Source organism: Moschus berezovskii, chromosome 4 (genome assembly GCF_049115385.1).
Source record: "Moschus berezovskii isolate FMDL1 chromosome 4, NW_MosBer_1.0, whole genome shotgun sequence".
NCBI lineage: Eukaryota > Metazoa > Chordata > Mammalia > Artiodactyla > Moschidae > Moschus > Moschus berezovskii.
In genome coordinates, this window is record NC_142463.1 from 98,807,510 (window position 1) to 98,832,832 (window position 25,323).

A 25,323-nucleotide genomic window follows, 5' to 3' on the forward strand; every position below is an offset into this window, starting at 1 on the left:
CCCACGCAGGCTGGGGAACCGTTACACCCAGCTCTCCATAACACCCCCTGGCCCTCCCTATACACACACATACACACACACACACACAGTCACTCTCTAGGCCATGGTTTACTATTTGCTCGCTCCCACGGTAGTCAAACTGTCCTGTGTCCATAGGAAGTGCCTCTGTCATACCTACCACCCAGTCAGAATATCACAGAGATGCCTTAAATCTCTGTAATGTCACAGTCTAATCTGGGTAATGCACGGTTGCAGTAGATGGGATCTAACGTTCCCAGGATTAATGCTGCTCATGCAATCAGCGCTCCGAACACTGAAGAAACTGAAGGAACACTGAACTGGCCAAGGCCTGGCTGATTTTAGATCCTGAAGCATCTACATTTCTAAATGGACGCATCTCGTGGATGAAATCCAGCAAATCACCCAAGACTGCAGCATTCCTCTCATCCTCTGCCACCCTCTATATTTCAAGAGTTTGGCTCCACATGGGTTCCTTGGGAAAGGAAATGGGCCCAGAGATCCATATGCTTCTGTTGCTGTGAGAGCATATCAAATCTCATCAATCACTGCTGGCCCAGAGCAAGGTGGGCAAAAGGAGAAAGTAAAGCTTGAAAACAGAGATTGACTTGACATCTTTCTCTTTTTAGCCTCTAAAAGCCATTTTTCTATCACTGTGCACAACAGACAGGAATATGACAGACCTTACCGTTAAAGGGCCAAGAAACACATTAATTCAAAGTCCACACGCAGAAACTGGGGGTAGGGCTGGGGGATTCTTTTTCCTCCAAATCCCTCTTGGAGGCATCAGACTTCCTAAGAGAGAACGGTTACTCTGAGTGAAGGGGGGAGGGGGTGAGAAATGATGGAAAGACAGTGAACAGGTCAACCAAAACCCCTTGAACCCCACTGCTACGTTTCCTGAAACTCACTGCTTAGATCATACCCACTTATAGTGCGTCAGAAGAGTAAAGGAGTTCTGGGTTGTAAACGTTTATCGGGATGAGAGACTTCTGCAAATAACTCATCCCATACGGAACTAGACTGCTCTAAATAGAGCTGTTACAAAATAAATGAATCAGAGCAGTCACTCAGAGGTTAAAGTTAAAGCCGTGACTCTGAGAGCGAGTGTACTTGCTGTGGGTCCTCAAGGCCGTTTCCTAATCCTTGGGCATTAGAAAGAAGCCACTGTGGAAATCAGAATCTCCTCCTTTGTAAATTCAATCCATGGCAAAGGGATTTCAGCTGTGATTGCTGAGTTTGGAAAAAAAAAAATCAACAGCACTTAGAAATGCACGAATTGCTTGTCACTGCAACTGATACGTTTCTAAGCTGTTCCATTTTGAATCAATTACCAATAAGATTCCATCCATCCCGTTGTGAATGGAGAAGGGAATGGGTAAAACAGAGCAGTTAAAGTTTCCCCTGAATTTCACTGCAGGAGGGGATTTAGGATGAGGCGGTTTTAAATAAAATTCAATATATAGCCACCGCATTTCAAACATTGAGATTTCTGTGCATTAAAGTCAAAGCAAGCCATGCTGAAAAGGTTGTATTTGCCCCATTCCAAAAATTATGGCTTATAAACTCAACCCTGAATTGCTGTCACAGAGGCTTCTACAGCAGGTATGAAGAAGGCATCTTAGGGTTTGTTGCTGGTTATTCAGTCGCTAAGTCATGTCCAGCTCTTTGTGACCCCGTGGACTGTAGCCCACCAGGCTCCTCCAGACATAGAATTTTCCAGGGAAGAATACTGGAGAGGGTTGCCGTTTCTTCCTCCAGGAGATCTTCCTGACCCATGGATCAAACCCAAGTCTCCTGCATCGCAGGTGGATTCTTTACCACTGAGTTACCAAGAAAGCCCACCTTAGGGCTGCTGCTGCTGCTGCTAAGTCACTTCAGTCGTGTCTGACTCTGTGTGACCCCATAGACGGAAGCCCACCAGGCTCCCCTTTCCCTGGGATTCTCCAGGCAAGAACACTGGAGTGGGTTGCCATTTCCTTCTCCAATGTGTGAAAGTGAAAAGTGAAAGTAAAGTCGCTCAGTCGTGTCTGACCCCTAGCGACCCCACGGACTGCAGCCTACCAGGCTCCTCCATCCATGGGATTTTCTAGGCAAGAGTACTGGAGTGGCTTGCCATTGCCTTCTCCGACCTTCGGGCTAGAGAGACTTTAAACAGGAAAGGAAGATACAGAATCAGAAACTATAAATGAGGTGTCTCTCATTTACGATTTAACAATCAGTTTAGGGGAACAGCACAGACAGAAAGCATAAGTTTCCATTTACAAAAAGTATGAAGATCTCTCTAAAGCACTGAAGAGTCATCCACAGTGGGGAGCAATACAGTCTAATGGTTAAGACATTGATTCTGGAGCCATGTGGAGCTGTGTTTAAACTCTGGCCCAGCCGGCTACAGTGAACTAGTGCTGTGTGCCTGTAGGCAAGTTATTTTCCTCATCTGCGGGCTTCTCAGGTGGAGCTAGAAATAAAGAACCCACCTGCCGATGTAGGAGACATAAGAGACACGACAGGTTCAACCCCTGGGTCAGGAAGATCCCCCTGGAAGAGGGCATGGCAACCCACTCCAGTATTCCTGCATGAAGAATCCCATGGACAGAGGAGCCTGGTGGCCCACAGTCCATAGGGTCACACAGAGTCAGGCACGACTGAACTGACTTAGCAGCATGCACGCATCCTCTTCTGTAAATGGGGAAACAATTAATTCCCTTGGAGGACTATACAGTGTATAAAGTGTATCCAGTGAGAGAAGGTGAGTAAAACCATCAGCTTAGTGACTTGTAAGGGTCCACTCTCTAGCCATGAAAGCTCTTAATGGCTAGCCCTGTGGGCATGCTGCGATAAGATGATGCTTTTAAGGTTGGAAGTATGGAAACATCTGATCAAAGGTGGAGCAGAGAGTCTATTTTGAAGACCCAGACCTGCCTCCAGCCAGGGCAAAGCAGCTCCCTCCTCTGAAAGGCCAGGCAGGACCTGAGTGCTGCTGGTGAAGGGCCCCAGCTCCTTGAAGGAGGGAGGCCTTGGGAGGGATCCTTTCTCTATTCCTCTTTCCCTGGGAATGCACCTTCTCCCATTGCGGTGGAGAATCAATATAAACAAAGTCTGAGGTGTAGCGATTTTTTTCTTTAATAGTAAATGATCAAATTCAGCCTTCTGTTTTCTGGAAGGAAGAAAACTGTGCAAAAGTGTGCAGCCAGATATGAGTTCTCACAGAATGGCTGCATCTTCTTCTGCTTCACTGGAAAAAGACTTCCCAGTGTCTTCTTTCCCAACAGTCCGCTCAGTTATAGGATTCCCTTTCATTTAGTCCCTTTACTCTCCCTCTCTCCTTGTAATTCAACTAAGCAGTACCTAAAAATCCCTCACAGCAGCCTCGGCTCATTGGTTACTAGTCATTCTGCACAGAATGCTGGGGTCCATCAGAAGACAGGCTTTACAAACAAAGCCTTATGAAGATGAACATTATTTCCTATATGATAAAACCTGACCTTTGGGGGATTTCTGGGCTCCAATAACTAACCAAAGAGAAACACACAGGAGTTATTCCACTTCCCTGCATCCAGAAAGGCCCCTCTGTCTGCTGCCAGAATGGAGTTCCTGAAGAGCTGGTAAAGCTGAGGCTCCCCAGCCCCAGCCCCTGCCCAGACCCTCTTCCTAACGTCTGCCAGCTGGCTGACCCCCACCCTTGAAAGCCCTCCAGTGCTCACTCAGGTACTGGCTTTCTGCCTCAGTGGAACCCTGAACAGCAATGGCTCTCAAAGTTCAGTGTGATTTAAGCCACGCACACTGAAAATCCTGTCCTCTGTCTCCAACCATAGGCTATATACACCAAGTGGGGATCCCACTTCAAGTCCCAAACATCCCCTTTAAAGCAAAAGACTGGGGGAGAGGGGTACTGGCTATAGTTATTTACAATCTGCAACAGTTTCTTATGTAAACTAGTCACTAAGGTGAGTAATCACTACCAATTCAATTGATAGCAATAATAGGCACCATGCTAAATTCTTTTCTTTAAATGTGCACTATCTCATTTAGCCCTCACAACCACTTTGTGATTAATACATTTCTTACTACCGATGCAGAAACTGGGGTTGACAGAGATTAAGTAATTTGCCCAAGTGTTGGAATTAGGGCTCAGACACAAGCTGTTTAACCCCAGAAACCTGAGCTTTTAACCATTCTACAATCCACTCACTGTAACAAATTGAAACGAAATAGAAGTGATTATCTCATTAGAGTGTTTTGGAAGATCTACATACATATATAATTGTTATATATAATTATTTGGAATATATAGTTATATATCACATTACATTATTACACATAATGTATAATAGTATATATTTACACATATTACATTGTATTGATAATATACAATTATATAACTTAGCACAATGGCTGGCACATAGTGTTCAATAAATTGGTTATCATTGCTTTTATTGCACTGTCATTATATTTTTATTATTTACTAAGTGTTTGCTCTGTGCCAGGCTCTAGACATACAAAGCAATGAAGACAATATCCCTGCCCCACAACAATTTATAGGGCAACAGTGAGAGAGGATGACCAGTAAATGTGAAACTCCATAACAACAGAAATTCTGCACAGGGGCTAGAGCAGCAGAGAATAGGGCAGCAACTGAGCAGAGGAGCTGTCACTGAGGTTCCAACTGTAGAAGTCTATAAGGAAATAAAGTCCCACAAGATAGAAACATGAGATACCCTCCTCGGTGTGTCCTGGGCCCAGTTTTTTTGTCTGACCCTGCCCTCAAGTTCAGCGGCTATGAATAGAGGTCTTGAATGCTAAGCTGTCTTCTGATCTATCTTGTTGACAAGCGTTTTGCCTGTTACTAAGTCATCCTTTTAGCATTCCCACATCTCTGCCAGATCAAGATCTCGGCTTAGCAGACAGGACATGGAAAATAGTTACTAGTGCTTTCTATCAGGCTCAAATAGAAATGAGGGGCAACTGATTCTGGGGGGGGTGTGGAACCAGGTGGGGAGGGTGGTCCTTCAATTCAGTTTACCAGTGCTTAAGTTGCTTTTCTCAGTCTTCATTTTTTCAAATCCATAGAATTTTTCCAGCTATTTCTGAGAATGGCAGAAAAAAACGTTCGAAGCAAAAATAACTTGTATTTCTTTTAAATTCAGTAATGCCATAGAATTCTTTTGGCAGGAGAGTCCTGGGCGTTCACACAAGCAACAATAGGTTACATCAAACACAAAGACTAGAAATCACTGATCCGGGACTTCTGAACATGTGATATTAATCTAAAAACTTTTCAAGAGCTTTATGGAAGCTCTTAATTCTAGCTATAAAAATCTTTTTTTTTTTTTTTGGTCTTATGTTGCTATTACTGTTACTTTCTACAACTGCAGTAAAAGTTCCCTCATTGCAACAAAGTAAAGGATGAGTCAAGTGATAGCTAAATTGTATTAGGAGGAAGAAATAAGAAAATATTTTTAAGTTAACAGGATTACAGAATCTTATAGCTAAAGAGGCCTCAGGTGTTATTTAAGACTCTCTCGTATTTCATGAAGCAGGAACCAAGGCCTCATCAGTGGCTACAAACAACTTTAAAACTTTTTTTTCCCACCATTTATATGTCTGCCTTTAAAACCAATATCCTCGGTTCCAACATTAATAACAAAGCTTGCACTAGAATCTAGTCTAATTTAAATTAGTTTAGCCCACTTCCCATCTTAATACATGGATACAATCTAGAATACAAGGGCCTGTGTCCAATGTAGTGTAGTGAAGACTCAAAGATAGCCATGTAAGCAATTAAGGTTTCTGAAATGTCTCACAATTCAGTATTCCTCTGCAAGCTTGCCTATACAATTAATTTTCTAACTAAGCCCTTCCTTTTCATACACAGTGCGCATATATATATATATATATTTGGAGCCCTTCGCCAATTTTGCTGCAAACAAAGAAATCAGAGTATTAGGCTTATGAATTAAGGAAGATTTGTCATATCCAGGGAGAGCACTGCTGCATTCACAACCACTTAGCGGCCCAAATGCTTGCCCCTCCCCACTGTGAAAAGCGATTATTTTTCAGTAGCTAGAACGGGAAGCCTGAAACAGCCGAGTCACCTATCCACTAGGTTACAATTCTGGGTCCTGGGGCCTGGTGTGATTGACGCTTGGGAACCAGGACGCCTCGAGGCGGGACTTCCCTCGCAGCGAACGCTCAGCTCTTGAAGGGAAGCCATCTGGCAGGCTTCTTGCAGAATATAGTCATTTCTCAATCTACTTTGTAAAGCTGACTGATTTCTTTGCTTATCTGAGAAACGCATTACTTCATTGTTTCAAATCTCCAAGAACAGCATGAAGAACAATTGCCTGCTGTCCCTTTGTCTCGGTGGGCAATGCCGGTTTCCTGCGAGGAGGTATCTCTGCGGTTATGAGTCCCACGCATCCGGGAATCATCTGCGTTTCGAACCGACAAAATGACTTTCCTTTTTAACGGTCTGGCTATGATAGTGACTGACCCTAGAAATCACCCATTTGGAAATGGTTAGGGATTTTAAAACTCTACGAGCCGAGGGCTTCTTGGTTTCTAATTGCTGATGTTTGAAGTGCGTTTGATTCCCCGAAAATGTGTTTAGCCTGATGAAAGCAAAAGCTCAAACTCCCCCAGGGCGCGAGGTGTAAGATCCTTGGATCCAGTTTGATTTGGGTTGGAAGTTTTGGACCCAGTTTGAAGTTAGGTTGGGGTTTCCCCCCCCACCTCCCACCGCCTCCGATTTTTCTTTGGGACGGAGGACGGGAATCTTTCATCAAAGCTCTCCTGATTACCCTCACTGTCCCCGCATTTCTCCAGGATGTAAGTAGAGCTGAGAAATGCACCCACCATCCCTCAGTATGCCGGCCCTGGTTTCAAAGGCCCCGCGGCAACTGCGGGCCGACGGATCGGCCAGGCCCAGCCTCGAGAGCCGGAGCAGGGAACCCCGGGCCGCGCGCCCCGAGGCCCGGCCGCCGCTCCCTCTCCCAGGCCGCCGAGCAAGGGGCGAGGGGCGGAGGGTCAGCAGCCGCGACCGCGGCCCAATTCGCCGACTCGTGACACTCACCCTAGGGGCCCTGGTTTCCCAGGGATGGTTTCACGTTAAGAGATGCAATCCCAATGCCTTCCTCAATGAAACGTCATCTGAATTTTTTTTCTTTTTTAGGGGGTAAAAATGAGCGACCGAGGTGCGTGTAGGAGGTTGCAGGAGGGAAACGGATGTCGGGGGCGGGGAGGTGAGGGGAAAGGGGGAAGTCAAGGGGAGCTAACTGCTTTCCGAGCCCCGGTTTGGGGATTTTGACATTACGCCCTGGCCTGTGGGACAGCAAAAGAAAGACAGGGGGTGTTCGGGGTCAGAATTTTGGTTCACCCGGTTGAGAACTAGGCACTGAACTCTAAGGATCCAGCTAGGTGTATAATGATGATCTTGTAAAGGGAACTCTACTGTTATCTGTAGCGTTTGGTTTTTAAAAGAAGGCTATATTAGGAGATTAGTCCTGCAATCCACAATTAGGGGGTTGATGTTTTGTTGTTGCAATCCTCTAAAGGGTGTGACAACTGGGAAACAGCTCAGCAAATATACCGCAGACAATATAAGGACAAATAAGGGCAAGATTTGAATACATTTCCTACATTCTTAAATTATTTCCCCCAAATCACAGTGTTTCTCTTATGATTTCTATTAACCATCGTTATTATCCAGACTTCTCTTAGTGGTTCCCTTAACTTTCCTCTTGGGAGAATGTGAAATTACTCTTCAGAATACAAGGCAGCCTCTGTCCATCCAAAAGGAAGATGGCGTTATTCACAAAATAAAGAAAATTTTAGACATTTAGAAAATGTTCCACTCTCCTTGTTCTTTTCAATTACACCTGCACACTCTCATTTTCTGGTTTTGTTTTTTTTTTTTTTTTAGCCTTTAGTCAAAATCAATTAATTTGAGAGTTAAATAAAAATGCCAATAACTATAAGTTTCAGGTCCAGGATACTCTTGAATTGTCAAAGGATATCTAGATATGACAAAATCTCTGGCCCCCCATATTTTAGATATTCCCAGTTTGTTAAACTGGCTCCAAACAGAAAAAAAAAAAAAAGCAGTTTCTTTTCTCTGAAATTTTATCTATGACCCATTCAGAACTTGATGTTCACACATAAATTTGTATTAAACACATGCAAATTTTACAGAATAAAAAGCAGTCATTTCAGGGCCTATTTTCACTTCTGGCATCAAAAACTCATCATCAGTTTGTAGTCAGCAAAAATGTCCTGCCATTAATGGCAGGGAATAAATGTTGATTTGTTGTCACCAGTTGCAATTCCCCACTTCTTTCCATTTCACCTCCGGTCCTCCCTACTGAGTCTCATTTTCCACCCTGACACTAACAACAAGGGCCTCACTTAAATTAACTAATGATTATCCATGCCCAGAGAAGTGTAAACAGACCTTAATTTCTAAATTTGCTAATTGCTCTAACCAGTGTAGACCCCTGAGTATCTCAGTCATGCACATATAAAATTCAAAGCTCACTAGAAACCAGAAAAGGCAAAGCAAAAATAAATCACCTGGATGAGAGGAAGAAGGGGGAAAGATTCCACGTTCCATCAGCTCCCTACTTTTCTCTGTGAAAAAATATCCCCAAAAGTTAAAACTTAAAAAGCCACTCAAATATTCTCCCCTTGCTTAACTGCTTTGTCTTTTGGGAGTAAGAAAGCAATAACCAGTTACACCCTTGAACAATCATGGGACCGATTTCTGCATTTCCAGAAAGGAAAGTGAAATGCCAATCTGTTCTTTATCCCTGTGGAATTTGCACCGTTCAGCCTAGCTTAAAAAAAAAAATTTACCATCATCTAGACAAAAAACTTATAGATTTAAGAAGTAATCATTTTTCTCCTGGGGTATGAGAAATAAACTTCTGTTAGAGTCCATAACCAGGATCCCCAAAAAAGTGCTCTCATCTTATTAATATTATAATTTTGGCAATACAGAAAAGGATTGTGACAGACCTGGAATATTTCACTCTTCAATGCTAGCAATGCCCTTAAGAGAGGCTTGGATGAACAAAATGTTTCGGTCTTCTGAGCCAAAATGTATTTGTCCCTCCCTCTTTGTGGCCCAAAAATGAAGGATTCGTGATGAGGGACTTGCTTCCATGAAACTTGTCCACACAAAGGAAATTATACAAATAAATCGGGGTACACAAACCACCAATACCCAATCATTTCAGTTTTAGCTTCCAGGTTAAGCATTTCATACCATTTTTGGCTTGCTCCTCACGTGCCGGATATATTAATTAAATATGCTAAGCTAATTTTCTTTAATAATTGAAAGATGTTCAAGACACCATTTGAAGTAATGGGGGAGCACACAGGAAAATGGCAGCCGATATGCAGATATGTATCAATATAATTTAGATCCAAATTCCACCGTAAGAAATTTAATTCCCCTTTTCCCCTGCATGAACGTCACCTCGTGAACTTTTCTTTCTGGGAGTTTTTGCCTATAAAATCAGGAAACCCAAAGGCGCTAGTTCTGAATCCAAATAAAGTGTTCTATAAGAAAGCTTTGGGTGGGGCGTGGAAGGCGCGAATTCGGAATCGCTGCGCACCTAGGCTGTAAGCTGATCTGTCCAGGAAAGCCTTCACCGCCCATTAGGCTTGTACTCTTCGGGACGGTCTCCGAGAGGCAGAAGCCAGCCGGGCAAGGGGCTGCCCTGCACGGAGTAGCCATGAAGCCAGAACAGCCCCCCGCCCCACCCCATCTCCCGCGCGCGCGCCTTCCACACGCTTTACACCCGTTTCTGAAACCTCCCTCCCCTGCAAGTGGAGGTGGCGGGGTACAAGCGGGTGACCTGCGGAGGTGCAAACCACAGCCCAATCCACTTTCCTTCCACCGCAGTCCAAACTCTGGGCATTAGGATTTCCTCCATTCCTTGTCCTCCCCACTGCTCTCGAGCACTTTGCTCAATTCATGGGATAAAACGCGTTAGAATAATCTCCTTCAGAGTGCCTTCCGTCTTGCCATCACGCCAGGCCTGGAGTTTTATGCAGAACGTCTCCATTCCCTTCCCCACCGCTTTGGGGACACTGCGGTGCGCTCTCCCAGACCCGTGCAAAAAAAGGCGTTTGGCAGTCAGGCCCCAGCAAACCACCATCCTAACCCGGCCTACGACGAATTCAGACCTTGCCTACCCCTTCACTCCCTTTCGGATTCGTGACACAAGGTCATTTACCAAAGAGGCAGCCACAGTGTTAGACTGTTTTGACCTGACACCCAGGTCACGTTCAGAAGGCCCCACACTTGGCTTCTTTACAGGGCGCAGAGCCGGCACATCTAGGCCTGCACGGGCGTCGGGACGCAGGACCACCAAGGAACTGGAGTTCTTCCGGAGAAAGACCTTTAAGCGTCTTGCGCCGCGCGCCTCCTACCCTTACACTGCGGTCCAAGCCGCGGCCTGCGCCCTGGCTGGTGCTTGCCTTGCACAAGTATATTCTCCCCCACAGTCTCAAAGGCATCGCTTTTTCCTCGTTACTTAAACATAACTGAAGAATCATTTCCTCTGTTTTGACCCTTGTGTTTCCATATTGCGGAGAGGGGGAGTCGGTTAGAGATGTGAGGACAGGATTAAAATCTTGGAGTTCTACTCTGAGCGAACAAACCATAAACTGGCAGATTACTTCCCGTGCCAAGTTGATTTCGAAAATTCGAAGGAAGCAAGGGCCCTGGGAACTGCAAGGGCTTTTTCTTGTCTTATTCTACCACAGGTTGCGCAGTCGGCCGTCTGGGGGAACTCGAGCGCCTGACGTGAGTGCACGTGTGCGTGCGGATCTCCCTGGCGTTGTTGGGTGTGCCTGCTTTGTGTGCCCACCCGCGTGCGTGGCCACCTCCTTAGGCCGCCGCAGAACGCCTTGGCTGCAGAGGCTCAGGCCTGCGGGCTTCGTAGGGGGAAATCCCTTTGCAGAAGGTTTAAATTATTTTTCTCCGCGGGGGATCAGGCATCGGTCGCACTGGGCTGTGGATTTGGGCGGGAAAGGCCCAAACCCGAGCTGGGGAAGCCGGGTGGAGCCGAGGCTGCGGTCCGAACGCAGATGGCGCCGCCGCGTGCCTGAAATATACTTCCAAGGCCGCAGCCGCCGGAGCAGCTGTTCTCGGCGATCCTGGCTTGAAAATTTCCTCCGTTGCTGCTGTGTGAGAGGCGGAGGGCAAGCCAACCCGAGAGCCAGGCTTTTCGGAGACGGGTTTTGAGACCCTCCCCAGCCCGCAGAGGCTGAGTTTCTTGGCGGCTTCTCCGAAAGACTAGAGCGCTGATCTGGGTGTGAAAATGAGGGAACCTCGCAGGCCCTCCTCCAGGGCCCTGAGGGCCTCAGGGTTTGGGGGAGGGGGGGAACCATCAGGCTGCTTGGTGGAAAATTTTGAAATACATACTGTGTGTCCTCTGATGTGTGAAGACCTACAGCGAGCAGGCCGGGCCGGTCCCCCGCTGCTAAAGGTTGGCGCCCCAGGCTGCGGGCGCGCTCGGCGCCAACTAAAGCCAGCTCTGTCCTGACGCCGAAAGAAAAACGGGCTGTGAAAAAGCAAAAGCCACGTCTTTGAGAAAAAAAAAAAAAAAGCTGAGCATTAAAATCGGACCCCTAAGTTACCTGTAGATCCCGGGATTTTGAGGGAGGGCTGAAAATGATAGGACGGGTCGGAGAGGGATATGGTGAGAATGATAAATACAGCTGATCGAAGGCGGGTGGCCAGTGTATGCGTGCATTTTTGTTTAATCCCCCAGGCCTTTGGCAATATTCTTGTCATGGTGGGTTTTTTCTCAGTTCCTGATTTCTAATCGGCCTAGGGCAGCTGAGCCCCACAGCGAGTCCAGACCCTCTTGTGCTAATTGGGAGAAGAAAGTTTAAAGTCAATGGCAAGGCCCAGCCGGATAGAGACACGGCTCTGGGCAAGACGTGAGTCCCCTCACCCCCTTTCCCGCCTCCACCATATACACATCTTTACATGTGGCCCTGCCTTTGTATTGTTAGGGGTCTGTATTAGAGACAAAAAGAAAGGTCTAAAAGGAACCCCAAGCCCTCCAGTGTTACCATCCAGGCTCAAAGTCCAGAGCTCTGCTTCCTCTACTCCCCAGACGGCAAAGCCTCCACATCAGAGCGCACTTTGAATGAAAGATCTGTTTTTCATCCTACATCCTGTTTGTCCTGGTCCTAAGAGTCTTGGCCACTGCAGGGACCTTGGAGAGTCCCCTGGTTCACCACCAAACGAGGTTCAGCAGGATGCAGCCCGGCTCTGAAGAAGGCGCCTCCAGTGCTCTTGGCTTCAAGCTATTTCCTCCTCCTGGACCTTTGCCCCACAAACATATTTCGTTTTCTCTAACCCAAAGGCCCTTTTCCTTAAAAAAAAAAAAAGTGATAAAGGTAATGGGAACTCATCACCTCAACTGTCTGTCAGGTAAAGTTCTCTATTAAGTCCTCAACCCCTACCCCCATCCTGGGGGATCGAGGAAACAGCATTCTGGACACCAGGTCCTCCTGTTCACATCCCTGAACTGGTCTCTCCTTGTTCCAAATCCTCATTTTTCTCTCATTATTTTCTGAGAAGAACTTCAGAAAGAAAACTGCCAGCTGAGTCCCCTATTATGATCCGAGTGTTGATCCTTTTGGACATGCGACCATACACCAGCTCCCTATGACCTGTAACCCCTCCCAGAGAAAAGCACCCGAGGCCAGGACAGAATGTCTGCATACTCAGTTAAGTAACTTCTCTCTTTTCCACCATTGCAAAAATAAAATAAACTATTTTAACCTCCCCAATTATGAGCTGTCCTAAGACCTGAAAGAACTTCCACTAAACTGTGTGAAGGCCCAAAGGAGATTTTGACAACAAATAAGTGGGGTGAGGAAATAGGGTCTGTCCAGAGATGAGAAACACACATTAGCCACGCGTTCCTTTCTGGATTGCCCACACAGGGGTCCGCGTGGACAGACACCCGCATCCAAGTACAGGGAAAGGCTTGAGCGGACGAAATAAATCTCCTTTTAATTTTCTTTTCATCGACTAATAAAAATAATTCCCCAGCACTAAACCCAAATACCGTAACCGGCCGCAAGAACACGGAGAATTCATAAAACTCTGTCTCTGCAGGTCACCCGCTAATCGCGTTATTATTAGCCTCAGGAGCATGGAAATTGAACTGTCACTGCCGAAAGAGAAAATGTAAGCGACAGCTGTCTCTCCTTGGATCGGCCAGTTTTCCAGCCCCCAAGCTCCTTCCTGGGCCTCAAGCTGGGTCCCCAAGCTCGTGGGCCTGCGGCCGCCCCATCTCTTTACGGTCCGCCGCCGCCTTCCGACTTGCCGGCGCTCTGACCCGAATCTACTCCCCAGCCCTAGCTGGTCAGCGGAAGCACCTCCAGAAAAGTTTTACAAATCCTGGCTGGAAAGTTTCTGAAGCGCTAAACCAAGCTGTGAGCGTAGCGTGTGTGTGTGTGTGTGCGCGCGCGCGCGCGCGCGCAAAATTCTTCCGACAACAGCTGTTCCCTCGGACTGTTTTGCACAGTTGAAATCTTGGCACTTAATACAAAACGTTAAGTTGTTCCCCGCCCCTTCTAAGATTCTGTTAAAATACTGACATCGACATCCGCCCGGTGTTTTACATTTTATGTGCATATAACTGTGCATAGAATGCGTACAAATCCAACACGTTACTGCACCGCTCCCCACAAATACGTGGGCTCTGAAGAGTGGCCCCAGGCGCAGCGTAAGGGGGCTAACACCCATTCCTCTTTCCACAAATGCGGACGAAGTAGAAATTTAATTGTGCTAACTCGTCGCGGGGAATAGGAGAAACGCGACAGCTTGAGTCCCAGAAAAGTTGGTGGGGGAAGGGAAGGGACCGAGGTTGAAGGCTAAATGGGACAAACGGCAATTTCCACAGGGCTGTTGGACGGAGAACTCCGTGCCAGTCCTCGGAGCTCTCAGAAGCGAGTCCCATCTCCTCTCCGCTCCGGCCGTTGCCTTCGATCCTCGCCCCTCTTAACCCCAGGGGCCTGCAGCCCTCTCAGGGGCGGGCATGGTGAACACTGCATTCTGTTCCCAAAAAGAGAGGGGTTGCGAACAAGTAGGCCTTCTGGCTTGAGGTTGGCGACGAAACTGCAAGGCTCAGGCCAGTTCCCCCAAATTGGTTCCAGAGAATTTGGGGAAACCTCAAGGCATTGCGCAAAGAAAAAGAAACCGGCGTTGGAGTAAGACGGCGTCACGGTCAGGGCCTTCCTACTCGCCACTCTCCCCGCCGGCTGGCCGCCCCGCGTCCCCTCTCCGCCCGCCTCCCGCGTTCCGGCTCCACGCACTCACCCGGGTGAGGCTCCAGGCCGTGTGCACCCGCGTCCTCCGCGTCTCCGAGTGGGCCCGCGGGACTCAGCGCCTCCATGGACAGGTCCAGCCCCTTCTCCTCCCAGTCTCGCAGCTTCCGCTTTTTATTTGAGCCGATCAAGGCTTCAACGGAGAAGGCATGTGCTCGCGAGCTCAGGGCGACTGCAGATCTTCTCCTTTCACTCATCTTAGCCGCCCGCACCCCGGCTCCCGCTCGCCCCCACTACAGAGGGAGCAGCCCGAGCCCTCACGCTCCGAGCGCCCACCGGGCCGGGCCCGGGAGAGGCGGCGGCGAGGCGGCCAAGACGAGGGCAGCTGCTCCGCGGGTCCTCGGCACCCTCCCCCTGCGCCCTGCACGGCCGGCTAGGACCGAAGTCCTTGGCTGCCCCAGCCGCTAGGAACGTGCGCCCGGAACGCCACCCGCTCGCTGCATGAGCGCCTGAGTCCTGTTTCCCACCCACCCGGGCAGGCGCTCACAGGCGGTGTAGACTGGACTTCATCATTTTTTTATTCTCTCTCCCTCCTCCCTCTCCCTTTCTCTCCTCCCTCTCCCTCTTCCTCTCTTGGTCTTCCCGTCCTTGCTCTGATCCAAACTTCTGGGAAACTTTTTTTTCTAAATTCCTCCCTTCCCGAGGAGCTGGGGGCAGGCGGTGCGCTCCTGTCCGAGGGGCGAGGGAGAGGGAGGGGGGAGGAAGAGAAAGACTGAGGGGGGAAAAAAGCCAGCCCCCGACCAATGGCGAAGAGGGAACTGGAGAAACCCTGAGAACGCGGGCCAATGAAACGCGGGGAGAGACTGAGGCTCGCGCCAGGGCTCCGCGCTGGCTGTCCCCGGGATGCTCCTGGGCCGACTTTAACTCCTGGCTTCCCGGTACCCCACGGTTCCTCGTGGCGGGGGGGGGGGGTGAAAGTCGAGGTCAGATCTGTGCCGTTACAGACTCCTGCAAGTCCCCAAATTCATACCTTTTCCCCTCAAATCTGCTAGGTCTCATAGTCGCTGCAAGCGTAGGATCACTTTAAGTACTGGAGCTGGAATCGGGGGGCTTTGACAAAACTTCAACCTGTCCAAATACACCAGAAAATGATTCCAACAATCTCGCGCTTGCCCCCCAGATGCTTTCAGATCTGCTATTTCCCTCGCTTCATAGGTTCCTATTTTCCTGTTGAAAGATTTCTAAGCAACTCTGATTAAGGCAAAACGAAAGAAACAAACAAGAAAGCCTCGTTATTACCCAAGGTCTTGTAATTGGAAACATAAAGATCGCTGCCTCCTTCCAGCTCTACCTGGTAGAGAAGGTGACGTAGGCGCCCTCAAACCGAGAAGCCGGCGGAGGGGCACCCGGCTTACCAAACGCTCAGCAGGCGGATCCTGACTGTGCCCCCGCACGCAGCAAATGCTGTCCTTCCGTTCGGCGTGGATGCTAAACCGAGCTTCGCCTGCTCGGGGCGCTGGCTCTGAAGAACCCGCCGAGAGGGGCTGGGCGAGGGCAGACGAGAACTTTGACAGCGGAGACGGAGCTTTTTCAAAATTCCCTTCAAATCCGATCACCTCGGGAGCCCGGCTCTCCCCGCCCCACTGATCCTCCCTCCATCGTAAAAAAAAAAAAAAAAAAAAAATCTTTCAGGACAGCGTGGTTGTCAGGGATTTCTAAGGGACTTAAATCCAGCACTTTGGGCCATCCTGATTCACACACTCCCTCCCAGGTTACGCTACTGGTCTCGGGCCGCTGGAGACCCCGAGCGCACGCAATCCAGCGCAGAGCGAGTTTAGAAGGGCCAAGAAGTTTATCTTGCCAAGCTGGGAAAAGTCTCGGATTTCGAGGAGGATGGCCCAAGCCACAGTCCGATCGTCCCAGCGCCCTGGTCCAGAGCTTCTATCCCAGCGCAAGAAAGAGGCAGGAAAGAGCCAGCTCCCGGATGCGAAGAGCAGACCGAGAGGCCCCAGCAGACAAGTCATGCCGACATCCAGGCTCTGAGCAGGGTCTGAACCCGAAAGCCTAGGGCAGAAGAGCCCACGGTGTTCCACAGCAGCGCCCCCCCCATCCTCCCCAAGAACGATCGCTCATGGGTCTTTCCACCTTTGGGGACAGAAGGGAGGGCCTGATGGACCTTTGAAACGCCACATTCCCCTCCTGACCACAGAAGAGCCAGAAAATCTAGTTCTTGCTATTACAGTTGGACGCGGCTCTGGTTCTGGAGGCAACCATGTATGTCCCGAATGTACCTTGGGCCTCTCTGAGAGAAGAGAGGAAAAGGCCAGCTTTGGAGTCCCCTCCAGTGGGCCTCCAGCATGGAGAAGATGAAGCTATCCCGTTCAGCCAATGCAAAAAGAATAATGGCAAAGCCACCGGATAAGGATGATTCAGCTAGGCTTGGCCTCTTCGGCATTCCAGGAGCCTGCGCCTCGGCTTGGGGGTCCCTGAGCAGCACTCCAAACCCTGGGATCCAGCACTCAGCCCTTCAGCCTCTCCCACCTCACTGCCAGGCAAAAACCAGGGTGACCAGGTACAGGGTCTCCTACCTCAGTTCACCACTCAGGGTTGCTTTTAGGTGACCTTGCCAAAAGAGACCACTGCCTGGGATTCCACCACTTCCAGGGGTTGGAGAGAAGGTAGGCCAGGAACCCGCAGTTACCCTCCCCCCACAGCTCAGACCTCTCTGTTGGCTCCCAATTCTGATGTCACCACCCTTGGCCAGCACCTGCCAGGATCAGGCCCAATGGAATAGCAATGGGGCAGGCCTCTATTCCTTCCCAGCATTTTCCTCCTCCTCTGCCCCCTGTATGTTCCATCTCCCTCTGGTAGCCTCTTGCCTGCCTTCCTCTCACAGATCTCGTTTGGTTTGAGAAACCCAATGTGAACAGCAGAGAGGCCCCAGCAGGTCTTTAGGGTTCAGACCCTGCTCAGAGCCTGGGTGTTGCACCACAGGCCACACACCCACTCCAAGGTCATGAAAGTTTCTCAAAAAGAGGACATTTTTGTTACCCACCACCTAGATGCAGATCTGGAAGGGCTGAACGATGTAAATGTCCATACATACATGTCCAAGAGTCGTACACAGAAAAATGAGCTGTGCCTTCAACGTCCTGCATTTGCACCCCACACCAGAGCATATAATCTGCACAAAATTTTCAAAGGAGCTCCTATACCCTTCCTTCAGGTTGCACATACGTTACCTCACCCCCATCCCCCATACACATGTATCCCAGAGTTGTGGGTTAGGCCATTAAAACAAATTGGATGGTAACAAAGCCACACTCGTTTAGAACAGTCATGAAAATAGGACTTTTCCTCTAGGTGAAAGGGAGGGGCAGGGAAATTTTCTTTCTGTGAATACAGGGATCAACTTTAAGTTTTTCCCAGGGGCATGCACTTGGTGTGTGACCTTGTGCTGACAGGGGAAAAGGTCTGGAGAAAGATTCAGCAGGATGGCTAAATGTCTGTGACTTATGTGCATAATTTTATGCAACTAGAGAGAAGAAGAAAAACAGAGTTGGGAGTATTAAATGTAATTATCTGGGAATATGGTCTGTATTTTCCTTCTACTCGCTACATCAAGGGGCTTTCAAAATTCCCTCGTTACCTCAGTTTCTCTCTCCTTTAACCTTTAGGAATGAGAGTGGGGTCTCCAATATTTGACTGTAATTTCTGAGGCACTCCCTAGGTTTCCCCAACATAGGCTCCACCCTTGGGCCCTATTTCACCCTTGGGTGAAATCTACAGGTGGTGAGTCCAGTTCAGGTCAATTTCAGGCCTAAAGATGATTGACAAGGACCAAGCTGGAAGCCCTGCTCTACCCACTGCAGGGTCCCCAAAAGGATGAGAAAGTTGTTGAGCACCTGAGATGTCAGAGGGGCAGGGGAGGGGAAGAGGCACTCAAGGACCCCCATCGCAGAAGGGAAGTGGACTTTCAGGCCTAGCCTTGACAGGAGGAAAGCCAAGGGCAGCTTAGTGCCTGCTCACCTAAAACCAACTGTGTCCAGATAACTTGATTTTTCAAAGGAACATCCGAGTTCTGCAAGATAGGCACAAAATTGCAAGAAATGGAACCCTACATCCTCCACATGCCTTGTCCTTTCCTTCTGTTTCTCCACACTAAATACCTCTAAATACCACCACTGTGAAAGCCTTAATACTAAGGTGATCCACCAAATACTGTGGCTTTGCAGTTTTGAGGAACGAACTAAAAACAAAAATTTTTAAACAAAAATTTTAAATCGGTCCATAAGGTGACGGGGAGATTCGAGGAAACCATTACAAGACTTCAAGGCAGGTGGAGTCTAGTGACCAGGTCCCAGTCATTTCTAAGCTATAGGACCTTAGGCATATGGATGAATGCCCCATGGACTCAACTTCCCTGCTAGCGGAGTGAAGGGGTCCCAAATACCTTTGTTGTTGTGTTCAGTCGCTCAGTCATGTCCGAGTCTTTGTCACCCCATGGACTGCAGCACCCCGGGCTTCCCTGTCCTTCACCATCTCCTGGAGTTTGCTCAAACTCATGTCCATTGATTCGGTGATGCCATCCAATCATCTCATTCTCTGTCGCCCACTTCTAAATTTTACAGCTAAGCAAAGCAGGCAAGATAATCGGTAGGAAACTGGACAAGATCTGGGGTTTTGCTACTGCTGTGCTAGAATTTTCAGGGAATGTGAGGCCAATGGACCCACTTTTCACTTCTTTTCCCAAATTGGCGCCCAGTTATGGGGTGGCACAATTGGCCTGGAGCCCTCACGTGGGCGTGGGCTGGGAATGGATTTCCGGAAAGTCCGGCGTAGTACTGGGGCGTAGTACTGGTCCCAAGAAGAGCCCGGGCTCACTCCTGTGGATCGCATCTCCAGTAGCTCGGCTCCGTCCAGATACTGGGAACTGTGGGGCCGTCGTGCGTCTTCGACTACTCTACCACCCCCTCGCACTTTTTAAAAATAAAAGTCCGTGGGGGCAAAAGGGTCTTTAATGATGTTTTTTTGTTTTCGCGAAATAAAATCTTTTGTTTTTATTTTAAACCAGCAGCGTGCCCACCTCTAGGTCCTTCCAGATGTTTGCAATAAAATAGCAGGTTTTGCCTTTGGGACTGGAAATAAAATTTAACGGCCTTCACCCTGTAATTATTCTCTTAGCTCGCCCTTCATAAATTTATCTGCTTTCTATAGGCGTTGGGGTAGGGGGCGAGCGTAAGGGGAGAAAGCCCCGATTTTATATTTGCGACTATAAAAAAGCGCCACCCGGTTTCCTCGCCTTCGGCGGCCGTGGTGTAACCGGGAGAGCCTGGCCCGGCGGGCGGCAACATTGCGCTATTGTTCGCCTGCTTCGTTCTGCGCCGGAGCCGGGCCCCTCCACAAAGGGGGCCTTGTGCGGCCAGGCCGAGCAGCCGTGCCCAGGAGGCGAGGAAATCCTGTTCCCCCAGGTCCGCCTTCTCTCTCCCCAGGGCGTCCCGTGCGAGCGGCAGCCTGCCCTGGGCCTTCTTCGGTGTGCGCCCGCCGCCCCAGGCGCCGGCTCGGCCCGGCCAGACTTCGCAAGAAGCGAAACCTCGAGCCTGCGCTGAGCCCCCTTGAGCGCGAGGGAGGAGCCAGCCTGTGGGTACCGAGGCCCTACTGAAGGCGGGCCTGGGGCTCCAGGCGAGAGAGCTTCCGGGAATGCCCTCCAGCCCCTATTCTTCGCCTTGCTTGGTTTGGGCTGGAAGGTAACATTCTGCATCCTCAGGAGCTCAGGGTTGCTTGGCCGCCCTAGGCAACTGAAATCAAACCGGATTTTGAGGCCGCCAGCGAAATTTCATGCACCTTGAAATATGCGACGAGTTGACTCACTGGAAAAGACTCTGATGCTGGGAAAGGTTGGGGGCGGGAGGAGAAGGGGACGACGGAGAATGAGATGGCTGGATGGCATCACCGACTCTGTGGACATGAGTCTGAGTGAACTCCGGGAGTTGGTGATGGACAGGGAGGCCTGGCGTGCTGTGATTCATGGGGTCGCGGAGAGTCGGACACGACTGAGCGACTGAACTGACTGACTGAAATAAATGCGGGTACACAGGCAACCACTACGTTCTTTTATTGGAAGCTCGTAAGTACAAGGCTCATGCATTATTTTGCGTGACCAACACAAAGTCATGGTTCCAGCTATCTGGCAGCACACACATGCTGATACACACACTGTACAGCTACACGTGTGTAGCCACATGCCTTTCTAGAATCAAGCATGCATGGAGGAACAAGACGTGCTTGGGTATATATACACAGTGTAATACACACGCGTGGGGGAAACATCTTGGTCACACATTCAGCTGACCCCAAAGGCTGCAAAAGTCTACAAGCCTTGGGCCCTTGGGCAGTTCTCCCCGCTGCAGTTCCCCACTCCACAGCTCCCTGGGGCTCTCCCTTGCCTCCTGAAGGTTAATTTCAGGTGGCTGTTCCCTAGTCCCCTCTTTTTCATCTGCACAGAGATGGTTAAGGTTTTTCCAGCAAGGAAAGATGGGGAAAATGAGGGGTACCCAGCCTTCAGGCCTGAGAGGTCACACAATACATGGGTGAGACCAGGACACTCTCCAAAGCACAGGAGCCCAGCAGGGACAGGGAGCCTGGGCCACAAAAAAATCAGCAGGACCAAGTAGGATTTTGTCTTGCTTGGTTTTAATTGCGTGCAGCCCCTTCCACCCTTTAGCCAGTCAGCCTCCCCAAACCTGGGAAGCCAGATACTTCCCAGGCAGAGCACTTTTTCAAGTTCTTTCTGCTCTGCTGCCTCCCAGGTCTTCCAGGTCTGCCCCGTAACTGTGACTCCCCATCTCCCCCTTCTTGCTAGGTTTGCAGGTGCTTAGTTAAATCAAGGCTAAGAGTCCTCTCTAGTGTTTCCACTGAGAGGAAGGATTATCTAAAGCTTGCGGAAAGAAGCGCCAGGCCCCACAACCTAAAACTGCCTGCCAACAGGGACCCTGGGATCAGGAAACTTCCCTGAGATTCCTGAGGGGGAGCTGAGGCTGGCGGTAGTGAGGCAAGGGAGAGGGACGCCTAGAACACTGAAAGAGGGCTGTCCACAAGGACCAGCAGCTAAAGTCAAAGGATTTGTGGCATTAGGGCCTTGATGTGATGACTTTTTGCCAGAATTGTTTACATTTCACTAATAAAAATCAGCCACCTGAGAGCAAAATGTCCTCGATAGAACTACACCAGCTAACCAGGCCCCGAACTGTCACCCCAAAATGAGACCAATTAGAATTTTCAGCCTCCTTACAGATCATTCTCTCCCTTCCCATGACTGGAGAACAAACTGTCCATCATAGAAGAAAGACTGGAAAACAGCTCTCTGACCACAAAGCTATGAGGAGGGGCTGAGGAATTGAATTCTTGCCGCAGCTGGGGTGGCCAGAGGTGTGCTTAACTCTGTTCTCAGGCTGCAGATGAAGGGCTGGTAAAAGGCGTTAGCAAGATCATAGGAGACTTTTCCTTAGCTTTGGTCTATAATTCATAGGCCACCTCTCTGACCCGTTTTGGGCAAAACCAAACCAAAGTGGGTAGAAAAGAATCTGGAACTCTCCGGTTATATGCATTGAGTCGCTGGTGACACCAAAACTAGCAGAGATAGGGAGATTACCAAGGAGGAAAGCCCTATTGTTTGGAAAAATGAGCCCTGAAATTGTTTTTTTATATGTGCTAAAAATCCACTTGATATGCATATATTATATGCCATATTATACAGATGGTATATATTATATACATATTATACATATATAAAACCATATTATATACCATAGAATATAAAACCATGTTACATACCACAGAATATAAAGCCATATGGTTTTATGATATATATAATATATACCACATGCAATATGGCATATAATATATGCATATCAAGTGGATTTTTTACACATATAAAAAACAATTTTGAGGGCTCATTCATCCAAACAATAGGGCTTTCCTCCTTGGTAATTTCCATACATGCAATATAAAAGCAATTTTGTATATTGTTTTATAACTAAACAAACTATATACTTTTTTAAATAACTCAAAAAGTCTTTTGGACAAAGAAACATGTTGGGTGTCTGGAGAGCCAGACATTGCCAGAGTTCCAAGGCCAGCCACTGGGAAAGAGGTAGGTGAGGGGAGTCCCACTGCTGGTTGCATTCAAATTGCAGGAGACATTGCAGTCTGGCCCACAGCCACCTACTCCAGAAAACCAGGGGTGACGAAAGTTGTCTATCCCTAATTAGGAAAAATATTCACTTAACGTCATATGCTTTCCAATGATCTCATAGGACAGTCAACAAATTCAGGTAAATGAAAGCATTTCCAGGACAAGAGAACCCATGAACCCACATTCTCCTAATTCTCAATGGTCTGTGCAGCACCAGGGGCGCAGGAGGCTTGAGGTTCCTAAGGGACAAAGGCCAGTGGTCCTGGGGTGGCCTGGAACTGCACCACGGACACCTGCCCCTAGTATTGCTCTCCTTGGCTGTCTTCACTGGGAAAGAGAACTTTTGACCCAGCTCAATAAAACAACAGAAGGCAATGCCATCCAGAGGCCCCTGCTTCCAGGAAAGGCAGAGAGAACAGCTGAGAAGAATTGCTGCCTTCTTCGCTGGCTACCACATCTCATTCTGTATCTCCTCTCTTTCTGGTCTGCACTTCGTATGAAGAGCTAGTACTTATTGAACCTTTTACTCTGTGTCAGGCCCTGTGCTAAGCATTTTATGCCCACTAGCCTGCTCTACCCATTTCAAGTTTTGCGAACCAAGAATAGTATCACCAGCCCCATTGAACAAATGAGAGAACTGAGGTCGGGAGAGGCTATGCAACTTGGAAAGGGCCTCACAGCTCTCAGTGCAGGCAATCTAACTCTAGGGGCTTCCCAGCTGGCTCAGAGGTAGAGAATTCGCCTGCCAGTGCAGGAGACTTAGGGTTCTATCCCTGGGTTGAGAAGATCCCCTGGAGAAGGAAATGGCAACCCACTCCAGTACTCTTGCCTGGGAAATCCCATGGACAGAGGAGCCTGGCGGGCTACAGTCCTTGGGGTCATAAAAGAGTCAGACAGAGCTGAGCGACTGAGCACACACACACACACACACACACACACACAATCTAGCTCTAGAGCTAGAATGCTATACCTGCAACTGAACAGAGCTGAAGCCTCTCTTGGTACAAAGACACATGAATACAACTTGCACACTTAGGTTCCCGCTGCCTGTGACTTGGGGGAGGGTGTGGGTTCAAGAAAGGGACTTTGATGGAACTGTAGTCTACTGGTCAAAAATAAAAAGCATACTCTCATTTAAATTACATTTAGGAGGACTTCCCAGCTAGAGTGCAGCATCCTTTCCAGCAGGGAGACAAAAGGGCAGGAGCTCCCATTGGGTTTTGGGCAGGAGTTCCTATTGGGATTTTCCTCAGTGCTCACTTGGGTGCCGAGCAGAACCTGAAGGCTATTGACCCTAGCGGGGCTCAGTCAACTAAAATCAAGTTGCCAAGCTCTGGTTAGGCTTTGGTGGCTCCATGGTACTGGCTTCAAGCAGGCTTCTGTCAGCAGACTTGCAGCCCTGGGCCAGCTCTTGCCACAGCTCCCAAACCAGTTGGGTTGCTTTGCTAAAGTGTTGGTTTTCCTGGCTACAACCCACTCTCACCCCCCCTGCCCCTAATCACCTATTCCTTAAAGGCTTTCTGCCTGTGTTCCCACCCTCAACCAGATAATCTCCAAGCTGCCGATCCTCACACACTTCTGGGCTGGTAACTGAGCTATTAGGAGGCAACCTTGGAGCCCGCAACTCAGTTCCAAGCACCACCTGTCCTTCTCCAGTGGAACCTGTCCACACCATTGTGGAGGTAGTCAGTGCCATGCAGATGGTCTCCACCCTCAGACTGGGAGCTTCTGAGTACAGGCTGTGTTAATTTGGCATGGGAGCCATCTCCAGAACTCCATGGTCACTTGAGAAATGCTGTTCTAGACAATGGTCCCTCAAATGTCTCCAAACTGAGTTTCCCTCCATCCCCGCCAGCTGTCATACACACATTCCCCAGGCTCAACTTCAAGATCATCAAGGCCCTTCATATACTGTAGCCCATGTTTCTACAGTCCAGATCCAGATGAAATGCAGATAAGGAACACGTCCTGTGACTTGAGACCTGATTGCTATCAGTCTTTTATTCCTCAGAATAACCGAGGACTTGGAAATCTGATCTGTCTGGGGAAGTGGGAACTGGGAGGAAAAACTCCTAGATTCTTGGGGACAGAACTCCACAGAGTTTTCAAGAAAAACCTAAGCTTGGGAGAGAAAGCTTCTGGCTTAATTTGGTGAGAAAGGGGAGCAAAACAGAGGTCCTCCATGCCCAACGAGAGCTACCCGTGCTGGATAGGAGACACCAACTCCCCATCCAAGTTTTCACCTCAGCAGAGGTGCCACCAAGTCCCATGTAAACTTTGGGCTCCGAGGAGGCTAAATTGAGCTGGCTCCTCGTGTTTTTCAGCACCTGAGGCTTCAGCATCGTCCCCCCACCCCTCCCTGTCCAGGCAGAAGGCTGGCCTGGCGAACTGGGGCCGTGGGTGCTAAGGGAGTTGTGGGGAAGAACAGTCCCCAGGAAGGCCCAGCTGACTATTTCCCATGGGATCCAGAAAGAGGGAAGTGGGTGAAACGCAAGAAGACCTTCCCTCCTCCTTTTTCCCTTTTACAGATTTTGGTTTCTCTATGGAATGTTGGCAGCCTCTCTTCTTGAGCCATTTTTTTTTCTCTCCCCCTGATGGCAAATGCAGTCTCACTGGTGAACGTGCTCTAAGCAGACGCGGCTTTAAAACTCCTGTGCAGCCAATGGAGTGTTGTGCGGGGTTTCCTTGGTGTGGGGGCTGCCCAAGGCTTGAGCTTCCTTATTCTTTAACCTCCCTCCTGCCCTCACTAGTAATCTTTACCCATACCCAACCTGCCAGGCAGTTTCCCTCCATGCCGCAGAAGCAGTTTTCCA

General features: G+C 49.0%; 1 protein-coding gene across 2 annotated transcripts in view; it reads right to left on the bottom strand.

The window, feature by feature from the left end:
- TBX15 (T-box transcription factor 15) overlaps positions 1–15,675 on the bottom strand; it is a 126,795-nt gene extending 111,120 nt beyond the window's left edge. The window contains exon 1 of one of the 2 annotated variants that reach the window (XM_088835623.1): positions 14,369–15,675. In XM_088835623.1, coding sequence (XP_088691749.1) covers positions 14,369–14,573 — 205 coding nt within the window. In that variant the 5' untranslated portion in view covers positions 14,574–15,675. The remainder of the gene's footprint in view (positions 1–14,368) is intronic. The other variant, XM_055401505.2, reaches the window with a different exon arrangement.
- Positions 15,676–25,323: the final 9,648 nt, after the last annotated feature.